Genomic DNA, 24,410 nt, shown 5'->3' with positions numbered 1-24,410 from the left:
TACTAAATTTGCCTCCAATTAATTTTTATACTTCAGCTCCTTGTCTAATTATAATAACTCCAAGCATTTAAATTCTTGCTTTTTTTTACATTGGATTTCTTTATGTATGATGGTTTGGAACTTGGCAGATGTGGCTGTGTAATTGCAATAAGGTCCTAGCAGGGTGTCTCAACTTTGGGCGAGGGAGGCTAATTTGCATACTCAAAGAAGATTAGCAATTGACATGGCAACAAGCATTGTTGGTATATCTGCAAGTAACATTTTGTGTGCATTCAGACTGCACCTGACTGTATTTAAGCTAAAAGGTGTCTCTAAACTGTAAATTGGGAGGATTAACTTCATATCTGACTAGTGTAAATCAAGCATTGCCAATGGGAACACAACCTGCATATGGAGTATGCCTTACATTGTCCAATATTTGACTCTGATTAACATTATTGCGAGATGTGCCGTCTGCAGTGTCAGTATATAACTGATACATTTCCCAGTTCTTTGTAGAGACGCATAACCTTTCTCAAAGACCAATAAAATGTATGGCTAATAGGCCTATGCTGGAAAATTGTGCCACCAGACTGAGCCTGTCAAACTTTGTCACATACGTGTGTCGCAAAATGCTTGTCATGACACAATGTATTAAGCTGTCAACCAGAATATGGGTTTTCAAAAGTGTTGAATCAAGGATCGCAATAGTCAGTCTCCTGTAAACCCAGATTCTGTGTCACACCAGCCTTCTATGTAAAGTCTTGGTCCCAATTTTCATGAGCTGAAAAAAAATCCCAGAAATGTTCCATATGCACAAAAAACATTGTCAATTGTGCACAAATTTGTTTACATCCCGGTTAGTGAGCATTTCTCCTTTGCCAAGATAATCCCTCCATCTGACAGGTGTGGCATATTAAGTAGTTGATTAAACGGCATGATCTTTACACAGGTGCACCTTGTGCTGGGGACAAAAGGCCACTCGACAATGTGCAGTTTTGTCACACAAAACAATGCCACAGATGTCTCAAGTTTTGAGGGAGCGTGCAATTGACATGCTGACTGCAGGAATGTCCAACACAGCTGTTGCCAGAGAATTGATTGTTAATTTCTCTACCATAAACTGAGGCAGCTTATGTTAGAGAAATTAACAAATTCTCTGGCAACAGCTGAACCATACCATTGTTATTTTAGCGAATTTTGCAGAACATCAAACCGGCCTCATAACCGTAGACCACATGTAACCACGGCAGCACAGGGGCCGGATTCACAAAACCTTATTTACGAAAAAACGCAAGAAGTTTCTTAAGGACAAAAATAGGAAGTTCATAAGATAGTTCGTAAATGCAATTCCTCAAAATGTTCTTAGGGATTCGTAGTTTTCTTAGGAACTTCATAAATATCTTAGGTGGCATTGACATTAGTGACGTGCTTGAAACCAATAAAAAAAGCCTATGTGACAGGGATGATCGGCTTTGGTTATTTCACTATTTTTCACACATTATAGCCATCAAACTAGCTATATCAAAAATGGATAACCAAGAAAAGAGATTGAAATGATGGAGGAAATAGCAGCCAGGGAAAGGTTGCTGTTGGGGAGACTTGATAACTGCAGAGACCAAAAAGAAAGGATGGTCGAGAGTGGCCGAGTCTCTCTGCCGTCGGGGGTATGGCAAGGGACAGTGACACCGTAAAAAAGTGGTCCGACATCAAGCTGCTAAGAAGGGTACTGAGAGACCATTCATGTGGGCCAGCTGGAGGAGAAGGTGTAGTCCATCATAAAGATTGTGGTAGAGGGACATTAGCTAACGTGTAAAGACATTACAGCCAAAATAGCTACTGACGTTAACATTAGCTAAGTTAGCCAAGTTCTTCTTTGCAAATTGACGAGATAGCGCTAGCTATTTAACACTTCTAGAATATTGTAATATATTGTTAATTACTAGCTAGCTAGATAATGTGTGTTTAATTTGTATTCTTGCTGTATTTAAATATCCGGTAGCCAACTGTCTGTGGCGCAAGAAAAGTATCCATTCGTCTCAAGACAAGGGTTTAATTTGTATTCTTGCTGTATTTAAATATCCGGTAGCCAACTGTCTGTGGCGCAAGAAAAGTATCCATTCGTCTCAAGACAAGGGTTTAGCTATCCTTAAGTTAAGTACATTTCCAAGAAGAAATCCTGAATAATTATTTTCAAGAATCCCATTTCTTAACTTTGCTCTTAGGAAGAAACTTAGGAAAAACCTTAACATTTCCAATAACTTTATTGAGGAATAGCAACTTTGCTTAACTTCTTAAGTCTAAAGTTAAGGAGAAAATGGCAGTTAAGAAGAAATGTATTCTTAAGAAGGTTTTTTGAATCCAGCCCCAGGACCTCCACATCCGGCTTCTTTACCTGCGGGAGGGTCTGAGGAGTATGTTTTTGTTTCTAATAAAGCCCCTTTGTGTGGAAAAAACGCATTCTGATTGGCTGCCCCCCCCCCCCCCCCCCCACACCCACGGTTGCTCCCCTGCCCAGTCATTTGAAATCCATAGATTAGGGTCTAATGAATTTATTTAAATTGACTGATTTCCTTCTATGAACTGTAACTCATTAAAATGATTGAAAATGTTGCGTTTGTATTGTTGTTCAGTATAAATGAAGGTATTGTGACTTTTCTGGCTAGGGGTGGAAACAAAGCTTGTAGTTTACTGGTTAATGCCTGGCTACTGTAGCTAACGTTACTCTCAAAAGAAAAGTTGCTGATGGTAGTTGCGGTGTCAGTCAGAGATAACAGACACACAAACAGCAAGGTACGTTGTAAATTGGCTAACATAACGCTAGCTATATTATTTAGCTAAAACAATTATCGATTTATGTGAACTCCAACTATTTTGTGTTATCACACAATTCAAATAGAAAGGCATTCTGCACTACATTAAGTCATCTCCAACCAACAAATTAGCGTTAGTTAGCTAACTAGTGTTCTAATTACCTAGTAGCTAGCTAACGTTAGCTAGCCATGCAGCTTCAGTCAAGATGAGTGATTTAGCTAGCTAAAAGTTGGTTGTTTTTCGCCCTTGCGCGCCTAAAGAAAGGTGTTTCACATAGCAAATGGAGTTTAAAATCGAAGTGAATGAGAGCATATTTTACTAAAACATGTTGCTAGCAAACGCTAATTTAGCTAACAGTCTATGCTAGTGGTTGCTATCCTAGCTACACAGCTAGTTGCCAAACGTCAACTCAGTTGGACTGGGTAGCCTGTTGCCACGTCGTCACTCAGTAATCCATAACGTAGATAACGCGAACAATTTTAAATTGAACATCTTTTGTATGTTTATCATGGGCACAGCTATTTTAACTAGCTAGCTAACGTTAGTACTACAAGTTTGATATTTAGTTAATATAACTAAATTAACTCCAGCTCCACACCTTCAACTTCAAGAACCATATCAATTGATTTTCCACAAATTGGGTCTATTGAATCTAGATTAATGACCGCATGGCTATCTAACGTTATATGCCTACTGGGTGGCCATATAAACTGTTTTCAATTGTCGCTTACTGAATACAATTGACAATCAAACCTTTTTATTGTGAAATGAATGTACTTTAGCCAGCACGTATGTATGTGTTGGTCCATTTCTAATTTCCATTCTAGTACTTTGCCTAAGGATAGGCTAATGAAAGCTTTTACACAATGATGTATCTGTGAGTGTGCAATGCGGGGACATGGAGAGTAAAGTTTGCTTGTAGACTAGCATAGTTTACTGTAGTGTTAGCCAGAAGATTCAACCCACTTGCTTACAGCTAAACAAGCACTAGGGTAGGACAGCCTTCCTGTGTAGATTAAAGGTGTGTTTGTTAATCAACCATTTTACTCGCCTTAGCGGAGCTGGTTAGGCTGTTTTCATGTTATCCGGCCATATTCAACGGGTGTTGAGGGTTTGTAAATTCGTCAGTTATTCTGCACTCTGGTACACTCAGACAAGAGTGCTCTGAAATTGGAGAAGCCAGGGTGAATTTACGAAAGCACCCCAAGACAACGCGGAGCCGGCACGAGATATGCCTCGGAAAGCGTACCAAAATCCACGGATGACGTTTTCCTAGCCACGTCTCACACCTGCTCCGCATTGTTTTATTAATCTACACAGGAAGGCTGTCTGACCATAGTGCAGCTGTAGGCAAGCTGGTCGGATCTGCTGGCTACTGTAGTGTGAAGTTCAGTTTGATGCCATTTTTACTGCCACATGCACGTAGCTGGGCTGTTGAGCAGCACATGCATTTCAACATTGTAATTAGGCTTATGAGAATGTTCATAGGCCCTCAGCAAGCATTTAATGGTCATGACTGTTCAAGGCTTTTCTACTAAGAATAAAGGCTGACATTTTAGTAATTTACATTTTAGTAATTTCGCAGATGCTCTTATCCAGAGCGACTTACAGTAGTGAATGCATACATTTCATTTCATGCATTTTTTGTTGTTGTACTGGCCCCCTGTGGGAATCGAACCCACAACCCTGGCGTTGCAAACACCATGCTCTACCAACTGTAGCCTAAGGTGCATGTTTTACAAAAACTTTTCCTAAACTACGCTATGAATGTTACATTGCCGCGGCAAGTCATAACTGATGCAGTTATGACTTGCTGCTCTGGTCTGTCAGATAAAGGCAAAAAAACAGCAGTGCTTGAGTGAAATCAATTTATTTAAATGTTCTTTAATTGTTTTTATCTTGTTGACTTGAACATGGCTGAGACAGCCAGGGGGAAAACGGATGATTAGGCTGTCTCAATCAGGCCCAGTATTCCTTCACTGAGTCTTCTACCTCTGCTTATCCTGTGCTTCAACAGTAAACAGGGACTGCATTGTTTGGTGGTGTTAGAAGCAGGCAGCACACCCATGAAGTCAGACTGAGGAATGGTTACTCCTATGAGCAATCATTCTCCATCTTGTTTTTCAAGAACTAGCCATTTTAACTGCCAGAGGGAAACATTTTCTCTACAGTCCTTCAGAGATTGGTGCCTCATTTGGGAATATTGAGGAATTGGTTGACTTGACCTGTTTTCTCTCCTGCCTAGAGGGACGATGAGTCAACGTGAGCAGCAGGATATAGTCCCAGCATACCTCAAAGATGAGCCTCCAGCAGGTCAGTTCAGTCTCCTTAGTGGCCACTCACATGCTGATGGACATTGATAAAAAAAAATGTACACTGACACTCAGTAATGTAAAGGGAATACTTAGTCAGTTGCACAACTGAATGCATTCAACCAAAATGTGTCTTCTGCATTTACCCCAACCCCTCTGAATCAGAGAGGTGCGGGGGGCTGCCTTAATCGACGTCCACGTCATCGGCGTCAGATTTTAATTTCCTCACAAATTGGAAGCCGTAAGGATCTCTTCTCTGTCTGAAGCGTTTGTGTTTGTGTACCACTAGGTGGCATTACCGTTCCATCTTCTACACTGTTAGTGGTTCTACAGTTTCTGTCTAGCCCACCACACACTGATTATTTTGTCATTCAAAGCAATGAGGGCTATTGAGGGCCGTCATTACTATTTTTTAGTTTTAACTTTCTACTGGGGTTACCACTGTATAATGTGGTCATAATGGCCACATCATGGTTTGACACAAACTTTCATGTAGTAGCCTATTCATCATTCTGTGCAGTATGGAACGGAGAACATTTTCCATAAGCTGGGGAAGTTACTTTGTGTTCTTCTGCTTAACTTCTCTCAACACTAAAACCCTATCGTCTCTCATCAGACAGCAACAAGGATCACCCCATGCCCCAGCCAGGCATGTTCTCCAGAGTGACCGGCGGCCTCTTCAGTGTCACTAAAGGTGCCGTGGGAGCCACTGTGGGTGGGGTGGCCTGGATAGGAGGGAAGAGCTTCGACCTGACCAAGACCGCTGTCTCCTCGGTGGCCGCTGTACCCAGCATCGGGGTGGGGCTGGTGAAAGGAGGGGTGTGTGCTGTAGCAGGAGGCGTGTCCGCAGTAGGCTCAGCGGTAGCCAGTAAAGTTCCTATTGGAGGGGGCAAGAAAAAGGACAAGTCTGATTGAGGAGGGGCGGAAGACGGTGCCATTTTGGGTATCGTGCATGTCGTGTCTGATCCGCCTAGTCTGGAGGGCTACGGAGGAATCCAACAATGTCGTGTGTATTCACTTTCCATGGAGGGCTCGACACTCTGATCCGCGAGTGTCTATAGACCACTCCCATATTATGTGGCCTGGCCACTGAGGGCGAGATTAAATAAGGGGTTTTCTGTTCAGCAATGCAGGGGCCACCCCACCCATCTTTGTCTGTGATATAAACCAGTGCCTCAAACTGTTGAAATATGAAATGACTGACTGAATGTTGTATTTACTGTAGATGTATTTACTGTAGATAGAAGGCAACCAAGAAAACATTAGGCCAATTTTATTGCGTAATATTTGTTCAATCTCTCGGCCACTGTTGAAGAAACATGCCGTGAACATTTTCACCATGTTTAGGCGCTGTTCATGTTCATTGCTGTGTTTGTTGAAAACTTGAACGTCACCTGGCAGTCAGACAATCCGTGATCAATGACTAGCCCGGCACCTCTGACAGAAAATAAAGAGGATCTCATGGGGGGGGGGGGGGGTTGGTACTGGGCCTGCACAGGGGGTTTACCACCGTGATCCCCGTTGTGGCGGGGTTCAGATTGAAGAAGCCAGCACTGGGCTGTTCCAACAACCGAGGCAGCGCCTTGTTGCAAAAAGCGTCGGTAATGGCGGGGAGTTGATGGCTCCACTCCATCTCTCTGATTGATTCTGTTTCTGAGATTACTGACTCTGCCTCTGGGGCCCAGCAGCCCAGCTTTGGTGCCCTCTCCCACAACAACACTCATCACTCTCCCTCTGCTCCCTGAGAATTACCGTGGCACTCTGGGATTTTAATGCTGCCTGCCAGGGCTATGGGGGACTAAACACTCTGCTCAGGAAGTCAATGTTCCTGGCTAGATGTTTATGCTTGTGGAAATTGTTTTCATTTTTTCCCTTCTGTTAAGTATATGATTTGAATCTCAAACTCCCCGTTCCTGATGTGATGGGGATTGTTTTTTCATTCCAGAGGGATTGTTTTTTTTCATCCACCAGGGAAATTCTCTAAAGGGGACATTTTCCATTAAAATGTTTCTTCTGAGGGTTCTCTCTGGCGCGAGTAATGTACTCATGTTTTCCAATGACAGTGGTAGTTTTACGATGCGTTTACCCTTTAATGGTATGGAATGAATGTTTTCACTGATGCTGCGCTGAATCACAGAGCTCTGTCACTGCCCTTTCTCTCGCTTTCTTTTGTTCTTTCACTTTACAATGTGCCTTATTCCAACACGATAGCCTGAACTACAGTAACATATTCCTTTAGTCCACATACACTGCGTGTACAATACATTAAGGACACCTGCTCTTTCCTTGACTTAGCTTTCACCTGGTCAGTCTATGATCCCTTATTGATGTCACCTGTTAAATCCACTTCAATGTAGATGAAGGGGAGGAGACGGGTTAAAGAAGTATTTTTTTTTTAAGCCTTGAGACAATTGAGACTTGGATAGTGTATGTGTGCCACCCAGAGGGTGAATGGGCAAGACAAGATTTAAGTGCCTTTGAACAGGGTATGGTTGTAGGTGCAAGGTGTACCGGTTTGTCAAGAAATGCAAAGGACATCCAGCCAACTTGACACACCTGTGGAAAGCATTAGTCAACATGGGCCTGCATCCTTGTAGAGCACTTTCGACACCTTGTAGTGTCCATGCCCCTACGAGGTTGTTTTTAGGGCAAAGGGGGGTGCGCAACTCAATATTAGGAAGGTGTCCTTAATGTTTTGTCTACACAGTGTATTGTCCTACTGTCAAAAAACAAACTAGGTTATTTTAGCGTTATACATTTAACACGTTGCCTTATGTTATAGGTATTTGAAATACAATGTATTCATATTTTTAATATAGTGCTCTATCAAAGGATTTCACTATTAATCAGTGGATTCTTTAAAAGTGGAGTGCACTGTGCCACAAAACATTGGTGTGTAGGCTACACCTTTAACATCACATGGATATTTATTTTGTTCAGGATTTGTCTCCTTCATACATCGCCTTTCCAGTTTTCACCTCAATATTTCATGAACCTTTCATTCATTCCACGCGTTGACTGCTGGATACAGGAGTTAAGGCTGAGGGATTTCAGGCTGATCCTTCTACAATTTTAAGGGATTTCCTCTTGGGTTTCCTGTCAATGTGCTGAAGGTGGAATTGAACTCGTATTTCAATATCATTTTATAATAAATAAATCAGCCTTTTTCATCAGATCTATTGTTTTGCTCATTTGTCATTAAAAGTTTGACGACGTGAATAAGAACTAGGCTACTCAATTGTGATTCCTATTTGTTTGGCTAGTCAGCACTGCAGAGATGAATTTCAGTAGCCTCCTCTAGCTCTTACCCCTCCATTCACTAATCTAAAAGGTGTGTTTAGCCAATACAGCAGTGGGCCCACCTAGCCTGCAAATAAGATCATGACTAAATTGGTAGTAGGACCACCTTTCCCTGATACAGCTATCCAATCCTTTCAAGCAGGCTACAAATGACAGGGGAGGGGGTGTTGGGTGCTCAACTTCCTTGACACATTAGCTCTCCTACATGCAACAAAAGTAGCGTTTTGGGTGGGGCCTCCTACATAATGCTAATTGAACCATTCTTTGTTTAAAATGCAGTGGTACATATGTTTTATAGTGGTAAATATGAAAATAATGGTTTAAACAGTTTATTACTATGTGGCTGCACAAAGTCTCGCTGTCCATGAATGGTACTGTAGAATTCTATAGCAGCACTGTCCACTCAGTGCTGAATTTCGGCCTCAGCCGAGCTTTTAAACGCATAGATTTTCCTTTGTACTTCCTCATTTTTACAATTTGTTGGCCTTGCATCTTGATAAAAAGATTGCCTAATATTCCAATGCATTAGATTTATCCGTTGACAAAAGCAAACAATGATAAATCAATCAGCTGTTTAGAGTGCTCATTGTTTTTCAGGTGTATTGGTGTTCTCCGTGCCGTCCGCGGCCAGAAGGAGTTTATTTTCTTTCTTTTCTCCTCCTGGATCAGCTGATGGTCGACTATCACTAGCCTACAGCTAGTCACCAATGCCCATCCAATCGATACAAGTATACATTAATAACAGTAAGCATATAGTTCATTCTCGGTTAGAATTTGTTTTTGCAATGGCATAGGCCAACGTTATTTTGCATTTGTGTGCCCATGAGAACAGTTTTCACGGCGATGTAGTGGGCAGTAATTTGACATGAGTGTATATATATATATATATATATTAATAAGACTAAGCAATTAGTGTATTAAAATGTTTCTGATTCCAAAAGAAATAGCAATATGCTGGAGACTATAGTTGCATTACAGTAATAGGCAATGATGAAATATCTGACAATGTAATTCCAAATACAAGTGTAATTAATTAATTTGTTAAATGTATGGATTCACATACAAGGCATAAAGTTTAAGTTACAAGGCAATACTAACATTAACAGAGCATTATTCTTTAACTAGGCAAGTCAGTTAAGAATAAATTCTTATTTACAATGATGGCCAAACCCAGACAACGCTGGGCCAATTGTGCGCCGCCCTATGGGACTACCAATCACGGCCAGATCACGGCCAGCCAATCACGGCCAGCCTCTTGCACTGAGATGCAGTGCCTTACACCGCTGCGCCACTCAGAGAGAGAGAGAAAGAGATATCATAGCCTGAAAGGCCATGCCCCAGATGTCCATGTGGTGGAGAGAGAGAATCTCACCACAGCAGTTCAGGAACAAAGAGAAAAAGAACAATGCATCTAAGACACTTATAAGCATCTGAGTTGTTTGGATTCAAAATCTGAGTTGTTGACCAATAGTATTGCTATAAAGTTAACCTCCAATCAGATATCAGACCTATATGATGCAACCACAACAGAACCTCTGCTTCTCAGAGATGTGACAATGTGGTTTGGCAAAATAATGAAGCATTCCGAAGACAACACAAAGGAATACTTGCATACAGTTGATAAGAATAGTCCTTTTGGGGGCTGTGTTGACCTCTACAGCGAAACATAATGAATACATAGGCATAGTTACACTTACCGTGCACTTCCTGAGATATCCAGGGTTTAAGTTCAATGTTCAAATTCAATTAAACGCTTTATAATGACATAGCACTGTCATACATGTTATTAATGTAAGGAAAGAAAGGTAGTGTTTTATGTCACATGATCTGTGAAGACTCCAAGTATTTAACTCATGAATCATGGACAACTCATGAACTAGGGTGTAAACGTGTCTTGATTAAACTCATGTAGGCCTATTATACTGAATGTAGGCTACCTGTTTGTTTTTTTTACCACCACATCACTGCCTATTGGAAGTTCATGGTAATACACATTGTAGCTTAGCCTAGTAAATTGACTGTGTGTTAGGCTGACCATCCCGTTTTACCCACGACAGTTTCAGACCCATTTCACATGTCCGGCTTTTCATGCTGCAAAAAAAAGGTAAATTTGTCAGACAAGATGCATCAATTCATGTAGGCCTAATCAATGGCAATCACTGAAACAGGCACAATGTTTGGTGTTTTGTAAACAGATGTCTATTTCCATTCATCAAATGGCACGAGTATACTGTTTGGATGCTGGAATTATTTTGGAGTGGACTAATATGCACAGGTAGCCTACTTTTTAAAAGTAATTTGTATGAAAATCAGATAAATATCATGACTGTTTGTGTTTATGCCACATTAAAAGGTACTTAATTGTTACCGTTACATGACATATTTATTATTAGGCCAATAAAAGTTTTTTGTGCAAGTGCATGCACCCAATAGAGAACCCCCCCCCCCCCCCACGCTTTCAGGTCGACACAAATGCCTAGGGGGTTGGGGAAAGGGTCGATTTGGAATAGTTTAAGTTTTATGCTAATTTCAGTGTTTACAACACTGGTTGCCATTACAAAAAAAGATTGCCGTTTTAAAAGTGTAGTAACTGCATTTGACTATGGTATTTTGGATGCAGTATTTGCAGCATACTGCAGCTATACTGCACTCTGAATGCAATCTTTTTCGTAAGAGTGAAATGAGATAAACAGTACTGATTGATACATTTTATCAAAACTAAATGTGTTTTCCGCATCACAATAGGCGAACCACCCTCCACCGTATCTATCACTTACTTTGTATCTGGTGAGATTCTAGTCTTCTCTGATCTGTAAACACCTAATAGGTATGGGCTAAGTGAATCAACGTTGTTTCAACGTAATTTGTCAACTTATTGTGATGTGGAATCAACGTGGAAAACACATTTGAATTTGCAAAGATATATCAATCAGTACTGTTTTTATCTCATTTCCACCAGTGTTGTAAACATTGAAATGAGTGTAAAACTTCAACTTAAATACAATGACTTAACCTAACAGGTTTTTACATCAAATGAGATGAAAACGCTACTGGGCCTGCTTTCCCAAAAGGATCTTTGTAGGAGCATCGTTAAATCTCTGAGCTGTTTCCCAAAACCATATTTATTAAGGTTGCACTTGAAAATGCTCTTAATCTAACGCCTGCCTCAGATCACTCGTATAACAGCTAAGTGCGTCGTTAGATGCTCTTTTGCCCTCCCGTGGCCCTCTCTGTGACTGGCTATAACTTCAGAACAAAGTAGACTACAAATACAAATTCTTTGCAATTGATACAAAAGGGTGACGTATAAAAAATGGGTAACACTTCATTTTAAGGGGTCCTTATTACAGTGTAATTACATTGTAAAGTATTAAGAGTTAATTGTAATAACTCATTTACACTAATAACATAACTGGTGGTAATTGCAGTCTAATTGCAGAGGTGTAACAACAAATGCTTGTTACCATGCTTGTTGCAAATGGGAAAGTCTCCACTGAAATGACCAATTTAGTGTTTAGTTTCTTTTCAGCTACATCCGATTTAAGTAATAACTGTCACAAAAGGCGGTAATCTCTTGTGGACAGATGCGCTGGGTGTCCAAGATTAGAAAGGTTGAAGGCTCAATAGGCTCTAAGTACCTACCTGTGAATGTGCATTCTTCAAAATCTTCACTCAATGTTGTTGCTAGCACTTACCTCCCCCAAAGGTGTACCATCTGGCTTAACTTGGTTGAGTTTACAAAAACAGATCAGATATAAGTCAACCTCACTGACTGGGGTCTACCATACCGGTGTCATCAAATCAAATTTGATTTGTCACATGCCCGAATACAATCGGTATTCAATACAGTTAAGAAAAATAACTAGAAAATAAGAAATAAAAGTAACAAATAATTAAGAGTAAAATAACAATAGTGAGGATATATACAGGGGGTACCGGTACAGAGTCAATGTGCGGGGGCACCAGTTAATCGAGGTAATATGTACAACGATGAGACGGCTTATAGGGAGGATGTCAGAGAACTGGCAGTGTAGTGCCAGGACAACAACCTCTCCCTCAATGTGAGCAAGACAAAGGAGCTGATCGTGGACTACAGGAAAAGGCAGGCCGAACAGGCCCCCATTAACACCGACGGGGCTGTAGTGGAGCAGGTCGAGAGTTTCAAGTTCCTTGGTGTACACATCACCAACAAACTATTATGGTCCAAACATACCAAGACAGTCGTGAAGAGGGCACGACAAAACTTTTCTCCCCCTCAGGAGACTGAAAAGATTTGTCATGAGCCCCCAGATCCTCAAAGGGTTCTACAGCTGCACCATCGAGAGCATCCTCACCGGTTGCATCACGGCCTGGTATGGCAACTGCTCGGCATCTGACCGTAAGGCGCTACAGAGGGTAGTGCGAATAGCCCAGTACATCACTGTGGCCAAGCTTCCTGCCATCCAGGACCGATATAACGGGCGGTGTCAGAGGAATGCCCATAAAATTGTCAGACTCCAGTCACCCAAGTTATAGACTGTTTTCTCTGCTACCGCATCGGACAATTTACATTGACACCCCCTCCCCTCTTGTACACTGCTGCTACTCGCTGTTTGTTTGTTATCTATGCATAGTCACTTCGCCCCCACTTACATGTACAGATTACCTCAACTGGCCTGTACCCCTGCACACTGACTCGGTACCCCCTGTATATAGCCTCGTTATTCTTATTGTGTTACTTTTTATTTTAGCCTACTTGGTAAATACACTGCTCAAAAAACTAAAGGGAACACTTAAACAACACAATGTAACTCCAAGTCAATCACACTTCTGTGAAATCAAACTGTCCACTTAGGAAGCAACACTGATTGACAATACATTTCACATGCTGTTGTGCAAATGGAATAGACAACAGGTGGAAATTATAGGCAATTAGCAAGACACCCCCAATAAAGGAGTGGTTCTGCAGGTGGGGACCACAGACCACTTCTCAGTTCCTATGCTTCCTGGCTGATGTTTTGGTCACTTTTGAATGCTGGCGGTGCTTTCACTAGTGGTAGCATGAGACGGAGTCTACAACCCACACAAGTGGCTCAGGTAGTGCAGCTCATCCAGGATGGCACATCAATGCGAGCTGTGGCAAGAAGGTTTGCTGTGTCTGTCAGCGTAGTGTCCAGAGCATGGAGGCACTACCAGGAGACAGGCAAGTACATCAGGAGACATGGAGGAGGCCGTAGGAGGGCAACAACACCACAAATGTGCATGTGTCTGCTCAAACGGTCAGAAACAGACTCCATGAGGGTGGTATGAGGGCCCGACGTCCACAGGTGGGGGTTGTGCTTACAGCCCAACACCGTACAGGACGTTTGGCATTTGCCAGAGAACACCAAGATTGGCAAATTCGCCACCGGCGCCCTGTGCTCTTCACAGTTGAAAGCAGGTTCACACTGAGCACATGTGACAGACGTGACAGAGTCTGGAGATGCCGTGGAGAACGTTCTGCTGCCTGCAACATCCTCCAGCATGACCGGTTTGGCGGTGGGTCAGTCATGGTGTGGGGTGACATTTCTTTGGCCTGACTGCCATTAGGTACCGAGATGAGATCCTCAGACCCCTTGTGAGACCATATGCTGGTGCAGTTGGCCCTGGGTTCCTCCTATTGCAAGACAATGCTAGATCTCATGTGGCTGGAGTGTGTCAGCAGTTCCTGCAAGAGGAAGACATTGATGCTATGGACTGGCCCGCCCGTTCCCCAGACCTGAATCCAATTGAGCACATCTGGGACATCATGTCTCGCTCCATCCACCAACGCCACGTTGCACCACAGACTGTCCAGGAGTTGGCGGATGCTTTAGTCCAGGTCTGGGAGGAGATCCCTCAGGAGACCATCCGCCACCTCATCAGGAGCATGCCCAGGCGTTGTAGGGAGGTCATACAGGCACGTGGATGCCACACACACTACTGAGCCTCATTTTGACTTGTTTTAAGGACATTACATCAAAGTTGGATCAGCCTGTAGTGTGGTTTTCCACTTTAATTTTGAGTGTGACCTCCATGGGTTGATAAATTGGCTTTCCATTGATTATTTTTGTGTGATTTTGTTGTCAGCACATTCAACTATGTAAAGAAAAAAGTATTTAATAAGATTATTTCTTTCATTCAGATCTAGGATGTGTTGTTTAAGTGTTCCCTTTATTTTTTTGAGCAGTATATTTTCTTTTTCTGCACTGTTGGTTAAGGGCTTGTAAGTAAGCATTTCACAGTAAAGTCTACACTTGTATTAAGCGCATGTGGCAAATAAAGTTTGATTTGATGTAGGTAGAGTTATTAAAGTAACTATGCATAGATAATAACAGAGAGTAGCAGCAGTGTAAAAGAGGGGGAGGTGGGGGGGCAATGCAAATAGTCTGGGTAGCCATTTGATTAGCTGTTCAGGAGTCTCATGGCTTGGGGTAGAAGCTGTTTAGAAGCTTCTTGGACCTAGACTTGGCGCTCCGGTACTGTTTGCCGTGTTGTATCAGAGAGAACAGTCTATGACTAGGGTGGCTGGAGTCTTTGACAATTTTTAGGACCTTCCTCTGACACTGCCTGGTATTATCACGTTTAAGACCCAAACCTCTCCTTCGGGCCATAACCCTCCCAGTCAACCAGGTACTGGAATCCCCTGCCCCCAGGTCGAACCTTCTGGGAAAAAGGAGACAAAGAACTGTAAGACAGGTCAAGCCAGCGCATCTGGATACCGGTCAGTGCTGCAGAAGCGAAGTGGCTTGGCCTTACTGAACCCCTCCCGGAGGTCCTGGTACTCCGCGGGGCTGGCGGAAAGGTCCGGGGCAATTTCCAAGCCCCCAGGAAGACATCCCGGGGCAGGCAAAGCTGATTTCAGGCAATGAGTGTGGCAGGATGGGCTCCAGCCCACAATGGCACCAGTAGCACAGTCAATAGAGGGATTGTGTCGCTGGAGCCAAGAAAATCACTTTTTACTTTCTCTACGGCAGCCCCGTCGATGTGGATGGGGTCGTGCTCCCTCTTTCGTCTCCTGAAGTCCACGATCAGCTCCTTCATTTTGTTGACGTTGAGGGAGTTTAAGTCCGTAAACACTCCAGCCAGCTGGTCTGCGCATGCTTTGAGGATGTGGCTAAGGATGCCGTCTGGGCCGGCAGCCTAGCGAGCGTTAACACGCTTAAATGTTTTACATTGGCCACAGAGAATGTGAGCCCACAGTTCTCGGGAGCGGCCTGCGTCGGTGGAATTGTTATCTTCTAAACGGGAGAAGGTGTTTAGCTTGTCCGGTGGCAAGACGTCGGTGTCCTCAATGTGACGGCTTTTCCCTTTGTAATCCGTGATTGTCTGGAGTCCTTGCCCCATACGGCTCGTGTCTGAGCCATTGAAATGCGACTCCAATCCCCAGTAGAAGCAATCCTTCATAGGAATTAATGGTATTCTACAGTATTTCAGTTAAATGTTTCAAGTACAAAATGACATGTATTTAAGTATGTATTTGTTGTAGTGGGGACAGTAACATTATTCATTTCCCAAAATGGTACATAAAAACAATATGTATTTTTTTATGTTTTATTTTTTTGTCTAGCTCACATAATATAATTGTAAAGTATTTATTAAGGTGACTGTAATAGAATAACGCTAACTACCTATGCCAAATCGTCCAGCAGAATTAATGAGAGAGTGCGCGAGGTGGGACATCAGATGAGGTTTTCATAGACCAGTATACTCTACACTGGTTGGTTGGTGACAGCTCACATGGGCCGTGTTGTCTGGCGCAACCACCTGTCAATCACGACGTACATTACCAGGTTACCACTTGCGCGATGTCCACCTGTTAGTTGTCATGGCGGGTAAGTTTAAATGTCTTTCTTTTATGGCTAGTTGGCAAGCTTTTTTCTTTGTTGTAATAAGTTTTTGGAAGCTATTGTCCAAGTCATTGTTATTAAGAGTTTGTAACTATAATGTTTTAGTCTGATGCTAGCTCCGAAAATCGATTAGGTAAAGTGTTTTTTCATACAGTCGGTATAGAGCCATAGCTAGCTAACGCACTTTTGTACATCGCGCTGTAACATACAATTTACCTTATTTTAGCTCCCAAAAAAACGTAATACTTCTAGGTCAACTGTAATATGATAACCATTGTAAAGCACAATTTCTCTCCTTTCCAGAAAAGTCAGTGATGAGACCTTCTTGCTGCCTGTCTCTGCATGGTTGAAGAAGGCAATAAGCTCCGTAGGGTCTTTTTAAAAATGGCGGGTGGGGAAGCGAAACCTACTGTGATAGGGAAAGGGGGAGACAAGCAGTGGTTATAAACAGCAGGTTATAAACTGCCTTGCTCAGGGGCAGAATGACAGACTTTTATTTTGTCAGTATGTAAAATATGCTGGGATGCAACACAGTCATCTATCCTCAGCCATGGAGAACCTGAAGAATATATTTTCAAGGAATGTTCAGCTGCACCCATTACATGCCACTTGGTTGGGAACTATTATTGTTGGCTTGCATTGCATTTGACGTGAGACTGTACTGTTACATTGTATTAGTGTATTGTCCCCCCTCAACTGGGTCCTCAATTAATACTTACAAAAGTAAGTCTGTACTGCCCTCTCTGTGACTCATGTATGGGCCCTGTGTTTTGGTTAACAGTTTCGCTAAGCAGTTACCCTCAAACAACTTGTTTGAGGGTGAAATCACAGTAGGAGAAAACCTGAAACCTTAGATTTTAGTTACAGCAGCACACTGATATTATAAAAGGCAAGGGGTTGAATGGGCCAACATGAAGGGTGACTACCTCATGAAGCTGGTTGAGAGAATGCCAAGAATGTGCAAAGCTGTCAAGGCAAAGGGTGGCTACTTGGAAGAATTACAAATATAAAATATTTTGATTTGTTTAACACTTTATTTTGGCTACTTCATGATTCCATATGTGTTATTTCATAGTTTTGATGTCTTCACTATTATTCTACAATGTAGAAAATAGTCAAAATAAAGAAAACCCCATGAATGAGTAGGTGTGTCCAAACTGGTACTCTAACTCCAAATAAAACATTTGAACCCATTATGTTTTTGTTGTCATATAAGTCTTTGTATTGCTTGTACCAACTGAGCCACATGTGTAGAACGGTCTGTCTTTGCATACATAGTCCAGATAGCATAGTAGCCCACACATGCTTAGTCCTTTTACTCCTAATTGTATCGTCACGGTCTAAGTCTCATTACAAACTTCTTAAGGCTAGGGTTCACATCCGGATGAAAAGTGTGCCAAAAGTAAACTGCCTGCTACTCAGGCCCAGAAGCTAGAATATGCATATAATTGGTAGATTTGGATAGAAAACACTCTAAAGGTTCTAAAACGGTTAAAATTCTGTATGTGAGTATAATATAACTTATTTGGCAGGCAAAACCCCGAGGACAAACCATCCAGGAATTTTATTTTTTGAGGCGACTTTTCAATTGATTTTCTATGGGAACCTAGATTTCTGTGGCACTTGGTAGCAGTTCCTATTGCTTCCACTAGATGTCAACAGTCTTTAGAAATAGGTTGATGTTTTTCTTTAGAGAAATTAAGAAGTACGGCTATTCAGAATGAGGGTCCAGCCTAGTGCTCTCTAATGTTTTAATGTGCGCTCCAGGTCACGCGCTTCACGTTGTTTTTATCTGGTATTGAACACAGTTTATCCCGTCTTAAATTTTATCGATTATTTAAGTTTTAGGAAAGTTGTTTGAAATGTTAGGACAGCGTTTATAGGTAACTTATTAGATATTTTGTAGTCATGTTGCGCGAGTTGGAACCAATGTATGTTCTGAATCAAACGCGCCAAATAAATGGACATTTTGGGGATATAACGACAGAATTTATTGAACAAAAGGACCATTTGTGATGTTTAATGGACATATTTGAGTGCCAACAGAAGAAGATCTTCAAAAGTAAGGCATGAATTATATCGTTATTTCTGACTTTTGTGTCACGCCTGGCGGGTTGAAATGTGATTTTCATGCGTTGGTATGCTGGGCGCTGTCCTCAGATAATCGCATGGTTTGCTTTCGCCATAAAGCCTTTTTGAAATCTGACACTGGCTGGATTAACAAGAAGTTCATCTTTAAACCGATGTGTAACACTTGTATGATTTATTAATTATTATTATGAGTATTTCTGTTTTTGAATTTGGCGCGCTGCTATTTACGGGATTGGCGCAGGAAGGGATCACTAAGAAGTTAAAGGGCTGTGAAAACAATGCACACAATATTGAGATGCAAACCAGGTGCATCAATCAAATGTATTTATAAAGCCCTTTTTACATCAGCAGATGTCACAAAGTGCTATACAGAAACCCGGCTTAAAACCCCAAACAGCAAGCGAAGTAGAAGAACGGTGGCTAGGAAAAACTCCCTAGAAAGGCAGGAACCTAGGAAGAAATCTAGAGGAACCAAGCTCTGAGGGGTGGTCAGTCCTCTTCTGGCTGCCAGGTAGAGATTATAAGAGTACATGGCCATTAAGGCCTGAATGTTCTTCAAGATGTTCAAACGTTCATAGATGACCAGCAGGGTCAAATAATAATCACTGGTTGTAGACGGTGCAACAGGTCAGGACCGAGGGAGCAAATGTCAGTTGGCTTTTCATAGCCGAGCATTCAGAGGTCGAGGGAGAGGATTGAAAACTGCAGGTCCGGGACAAGGTAGCACGTCCAGTGAACAGGTCAGGGTTCCATAGCCACAGGCAGAACAGTTGAAACTGGAGCAGCAGCACGACAAGATAGCACGTCTGGTGAACAGTTCAGGGTTCCATAGCCACAGGCAAAACAGCAGGAACTTGATCAACAGCACGACCAGGTGGAATGGGGACGGGGACAGCCAGGAGTCATCAGGCCAGGTAGTCCTGAGGCCTGGTCCTAGGACTCAACTCCTCCGGGACCTGATGTAGGATCATCAGGTCCCAGATGTAGGATCTTCTGGGCCTTTCCCAGTCATGCAGGACAACATTTGCAGCCGTGCACCTCAGTGAAGACTACTACTGAGTTGGGTGTAGGATATGGTGGTAGTACTTCAGGGGAGTTGGTGGTACAAAGGGCCTAGTAGAACAGAATGCAGCCCTTCTCTCTCAGTAGCCTTCTGGAGACAGGAACAAAGCTAGGCCCCTCTTGGTTCTCACTGGCAAAGACTGTGTCCTGCACCCTGATGGTAGGAAGGTGCACTGTTCTAACATTATGTTACAAAAACCCATAGACAAATGGCTTGAAACAAGCAATTACACAGAGCTCAGGTTAGGATTAGTGTTTAGATTTCATGTTAGACTCACCAATTCCAATCTTCACCCAAAGATTGTAAATTAACCAATTTTAAGCTTATTATAATGACAGCACACCTAACGTGACTGGAACGAACTGCAAAAGTCACTAAAGCTGGAGACTCTTACCTCCCTCACTAGCTTTAAGCACCAGCTGTCAGAGCAGCTCACAGATCACTGCACCTGTAAATAGCCCATCCAATCTACCTCATCCCCATACTGTATTTATTTATTTATCTTGCTCCTTTGCACCCCAGTATCTCTACTTGCACATTCATCTTCTGCACATTCTACTTATCCTGTGTTTAATTGCTATATTGTAATTACTTCTCCACCATGGCCTATTTATTGCCTTACCTCTCTTATCCTACCTCATTTGCACATGCTGTATATAGATTTTCTTCTACTGTATTATTGATTGTATGTTTGTTTATTCCATGTGTAACTCTATGTTGTTGTGTCAAACTGCTTTGCTTTATCTTGGCCAGGTCGCAGTTGCAAATGAGAACTTGTTCTCAACTAGCCTACCTGGTTAAATAAAGGTGAAATATAAAAAATAAGTGAATGGGTCAGAATGGTCAAATTCTCATGGTATACAGCAGGTGTCAATGAAGATTAGTTACAAGTGAATGATGGAACACATCACTGAGTAACTGAGTAACTTACAATCAAGCATGGTAAGCTGCATCATGGTAAGGGTATGCTTGACATCAGCAAAGACTTGGGAGTTTTTCAGGATGAAAATATACAGGATGGAGCTAAGCACAGGCAAAATCCTAGAGGAAAATCTGCTTCAGTCTGCTTTACACCAGGCACTAAGAGAGGAATTCACGTTTCAGCAGGACAATAATCTACAACACAAAGCCAAATCTACACTGGAGTTGCTTACCAAGAAAACAGTGAATGTTCCTGAGTGGCCAAGTTTCAATTTTGACTTACTGTAAATCTGCTTGAAAATCTATGCCAAGACTTGAAAATTGCTGTCTAGCCATGATCCCCAACACCTTGATAGAGCTTGAATAATTTTGAAAAGAATGGGCAAGTGTTGCACAATACAGGTGTGCAAAGCTCTTATGAGACTTACCCAAGAAGACTCACAGCTGTAATCACTGCCAAAGGTGTTTCTCAGGGGGATACTTATCTAATCAAGTTATTAGGGATAGATCAAAATGTACAGTATGGTTACCTGGAGGAAAATATGGGGGGGGGGGGGGGTCATGCTTTTTCAATTTCCAAGGGAGGGCCATGTAATTGATGACATTTCAATATTTCTCAGTGTTTTCGAATTAGTTTCTTATTAGATTATATATCGATGTGTGCCCGATACCTTCCCTCATCTGATTGGTCCGTGATGCTTTATGCTAGAAACAAGCTGTAAAATACCCGGTAAAGACATGACTCTGATGCATATGGGGATATCATTGTTTACTTTCTTTGACATTCAGAGGCTGAGCTACAACCTTCTATAGCCGAGGACACAAAACATGTAATCTAATTCTGTCAATATCAATTGATTAAGCTTTTCAATTTCTGTACAATAGAAGGTGTTTAAACCCAGACAGCTTTTAGGGAAACACTTGTGGCCACTGCAGAAGAGTAGCCAGCAGTTAAAGCTTACATTTTTCTGCGTGGATAGGCCTACTATCTGGGGTAGAAAAATAGGACACATTTTTGAAAGTACCATGCTCAGATTCCTAATGACGTCTCAGATTTAATTATTTGCAAAAAGGGACAGTTTCTTTGCAAACAAGACACACTGATTTGGCATTGGAGAAATATGATAAGATGAACACAGGCATATCTTTCTATCCATTCTTAGCCTGTAATTTCAGTAATTGTTGTGGTATTAAAGAATATTCCACTAATATGTCAAATGAAGTAGAATTGCATGAAATATTTATAAAACACCATTTTTTTCTCGGACCTGCAAATACGATGATGCAGTCGGTTCATTCAATGCTTTTACTATAAAGGAGATCTTTCCACCCCTACTCTTGTCCACAGTGGTCTGTGAACCGACAACCTTTTGGCCTGCAGCCCTGTGCGCTATCAAAATGTTAAATGTATGCATTGCCATGTAATGATTACAGAACGAAGATTAATTTCTAAAACGGCATATCTAAAGCTTTGGTCTGTCCAAGAAGTTAGAGTAAATGATAAGGATGTTCTCTGCTATCCACTTTATGTTTTATTATTATTTTGGGTACAGGGGAGGGTCACTTCTTTTTTTTCAACTGTTCAGGGAGGGTTTATGTAAAATATATAATGCTGAAGGGGGGGCATCCATTTTCATTTCAGAGAGGTCTGATTCTCTCCATGTAAGCCTTGTTATGAATAACATTTATTCCCTTAGTGTTTTATTTTCCATTAAACCTTTAGTACCCATAGCGGCCGTCGACGGCCTTTCTTTAAATTACTATATTGGCCGCGAACGGCCTTGTTTTTCTAACAATAATATCTGTGTCAATATCGCAAAATGAACTCACTAACAACCTGTTTTTGCTTCATTACTAAAAATGACAGAGCCAAAACGGACATGACTTTTCACTGTGAAAGAGGCTGTATCTACGTATTCAGCGACGTCCTTGCACTTTGAAAAAGCGACGACGTCGAGGTGAGTGAAATAAGTAAACAGCAGATATATACTACCGTTCCAAAGTTTGGGGTCACTTAGAAATGTCCTTGTTTTTGAAAGAAAAGCACATTTTTTGTTCATTAAAATAACATCAAATTGATCATAAATACAGTGTAGACATTGTTAATGTTGTAAGTAACTATTGTAGCTGGAAACTGCTAATTTAAAAAAAAAATTAATATCTATATAGGTGTACAGAGGCCCATTATCAGCAACCATCACTCCTGTGTTCCAATGGCACGTTGTGTTAGCTAATCCAAGTTTATCATTTTAAAAGGCTAATTGATCATTAGAAAACCCTTTTGCAATTATGTTAGCACAGCTGAAAACTGTTGTTCTGATTAAAGATGCAATTAAACTGGCCTTCTTTAGACTAGTTGAGTATCTGGAGCATCAGCATTTGTGGGTTTGATTACGGGCTCAAAATGGCCAGAAGCATAGAACTTTCTTCTGAAACCCGGCAGTCTATTCTTGTTCTGAGAAATTAAGGCTATTCCATGCGAGAAATTACCAAGAAACTGAAGATCTCGTACAACACTGTGTACTACTCCCTTCACAGAACAGCTCAAACTGGCTCTAACCAAAATAGAAAGAGGTGTGGGAGGCCCCAGTGCACAACTGAGCAAGAGGACAAGTACAATAGAGTGTCTAGTTTGAGAAACAGACGCCTCACAAGTCCTCAACTGGCAGCTTCAGTGAATAGTACCCGCAAAACACCAGTCTCAACGTCAACAGTGAAGAGGCAACTCCGGGATGCTGGCCTTCTCGTGTCTATGTTCTTTTGCTCGTCTTAATCTTTTATTTTTATTGGCCAGTCTGAGACATGGCTTTTTCTTTACAACTCTGCCTAGAAGGCCAGCATCCCGGAGTCGCCTCTTCACTGTTGATGTTGAGACTGGTGCTTTGCGGGTACTATTTAATAAAGCTGTGTGAGAGAGAGATTATGTACCTGACCACAATTGTATCCTCTCCCTCTGTTACTCTGTTCCTCTAGGTCAGTGAAAGTGAGGGAAGTGATGTGGAGAATCAGGGCTCAGCAACAAAAGGCAGGGAGTAAGAGGAGTTACAGATGATTGGAGGGATAGAGATGTGGAGCAAGGAGGGAGGAGTGGAGCAAGAGTAGAGTGGAGGGAGAGAGGAAGAGGAGAGTGAAGAGGAGAGTTAAGAGGAGGGAGTGGAGAGTGTCCTTTGTTTGAGCCATGCATGTTTGAAATGTGTGAGAAAATGAGCTTTAACTTGAAAATTCTCAGTAATCTACAGCAGCATTCTAGAATTCTATTGGGGTCTAAAGAGTTAACAACCAACTAGTTAGCTGACTATATACAGACAAACACTGCAACTATTTCCATGAGACAGAAAGCAATCATTTGAGCTCAACTGCGGATGTGCTCGCCTGTACCAACCCAGTTATCATGACATGACAGAGTTTGCTAATCTGTGAGCCATTTCACAGCATCAAACATCTACAACACCAAACATATATCTGCGGTTTACTTATTTCCCTCACCTTGACATCATTACTTTTCAAAGTGCAAGGACGTGTGCAAATCCATATCACCAGCCAACATAGATACAGCCTCTTTCACAGTGAAAAGTAATGTCTGCTTAAAAGCTGTCATTTTGAGTAACGAAGGAAAGAAAAAATGTTCAGAAGTCAAATGACAGCATACCCTGTTTCTGGTTGATGACAGCCACGCAAATACAACAACAAGTTGTTAGCAAGTTAATTTTGCATTGACACAGATATTATTGTTTGGGAAAAAAGGCTGATCGCTATAGTAATTTAAAGAAAGGCCGTCGACGGCCTCCATGGGTTCTGAAGGGTTCTAATAAAAAAAAAATAGATCCAATTTTTCTTCCACTGACACTAGAGTATTTTGTGAAGATCGTTGACAAGAAATGGCAGGTCCATTTGAATCCCACTTTGTAACAAGCAAAGTGGGATTCAAATGGACCTGCCAGTAGACTTTCTAAAGGCACTGTATGTATTCAAATTACAGCACCGAGTTTCCTGAAGAGGAAGCGCTCCCTCTTTCCTCTCGTTTGTGTTTTTCAAAGAAATACTTTTCTACATCACAGCTTTGATGCACTCAACCAACTATCT

At 41.8% G+C, this 24,410-nt stretch overlaps 1 protein-coding gene across 1 annotated transcript; it reads left to right on the top strand.

The window, feature by feature from the left end:
• The first annotated feature begins 2,609 nt into the window (after positions 1-2,609).
• On the top strand, positions 2,610-8,280 carry tmem263 (transmembrane protein 263). The gene is made up of 3 exons (XM_014148224.3): positions 2,610-2,772; positions 5,039-5,106; positions 5,722-8,280. The coding sequence occupies exons 2-3, from the start codon at positions 5,046-5,048 to the stop codon at positions 6,018-6,020; spliced, it is 360 nt and encodes a 119-aa protein (XP_014003699.1). The 5' UTR covers positions 2,610-2,772; positions 5,039-5,045; the 3' UTR covers positions 6,021-8,280.
• The last annotated feature ends 16,130 nt before the right edge of the window (positions 8,281-24,410 follow it).

This window comes from Salmo salar, chromosome 16 (genome assembly GCF_965601325.2).
Source record: "Salmo salar chromosome 16, fSalSal1, whole genome shotgun sequence".
NCBI classification, from domain to species: Eukaryota; Metazoa; Chordata; class Actinopteri; order Salmoniformes; family Salmonidae; genus Salmo; species Salmo salar.
The sequence above is the reverse complement of the archived record's forward strand: the minus strand, read 5'-3'. Positions and strand labels throughout refer to the sequence as shown.

Bases quoted from the DNA above. Each gene is read 5' to 3' on its own strand.
- tmem263 (XM_014148224.3), top strand. From the start codon at position 5,046: ATGAGTCAACGTGAGCAGCAGGATATAGTCCCAGCATACCTCAAAGAT. The intron at 5,107-5,721 runs GTCAGTTCAGTC...GTCTCTCATCAG, and splicing joins CAAAGATGAGCCTCCAGCAG to ACAGCAACAAGGATCACCCC.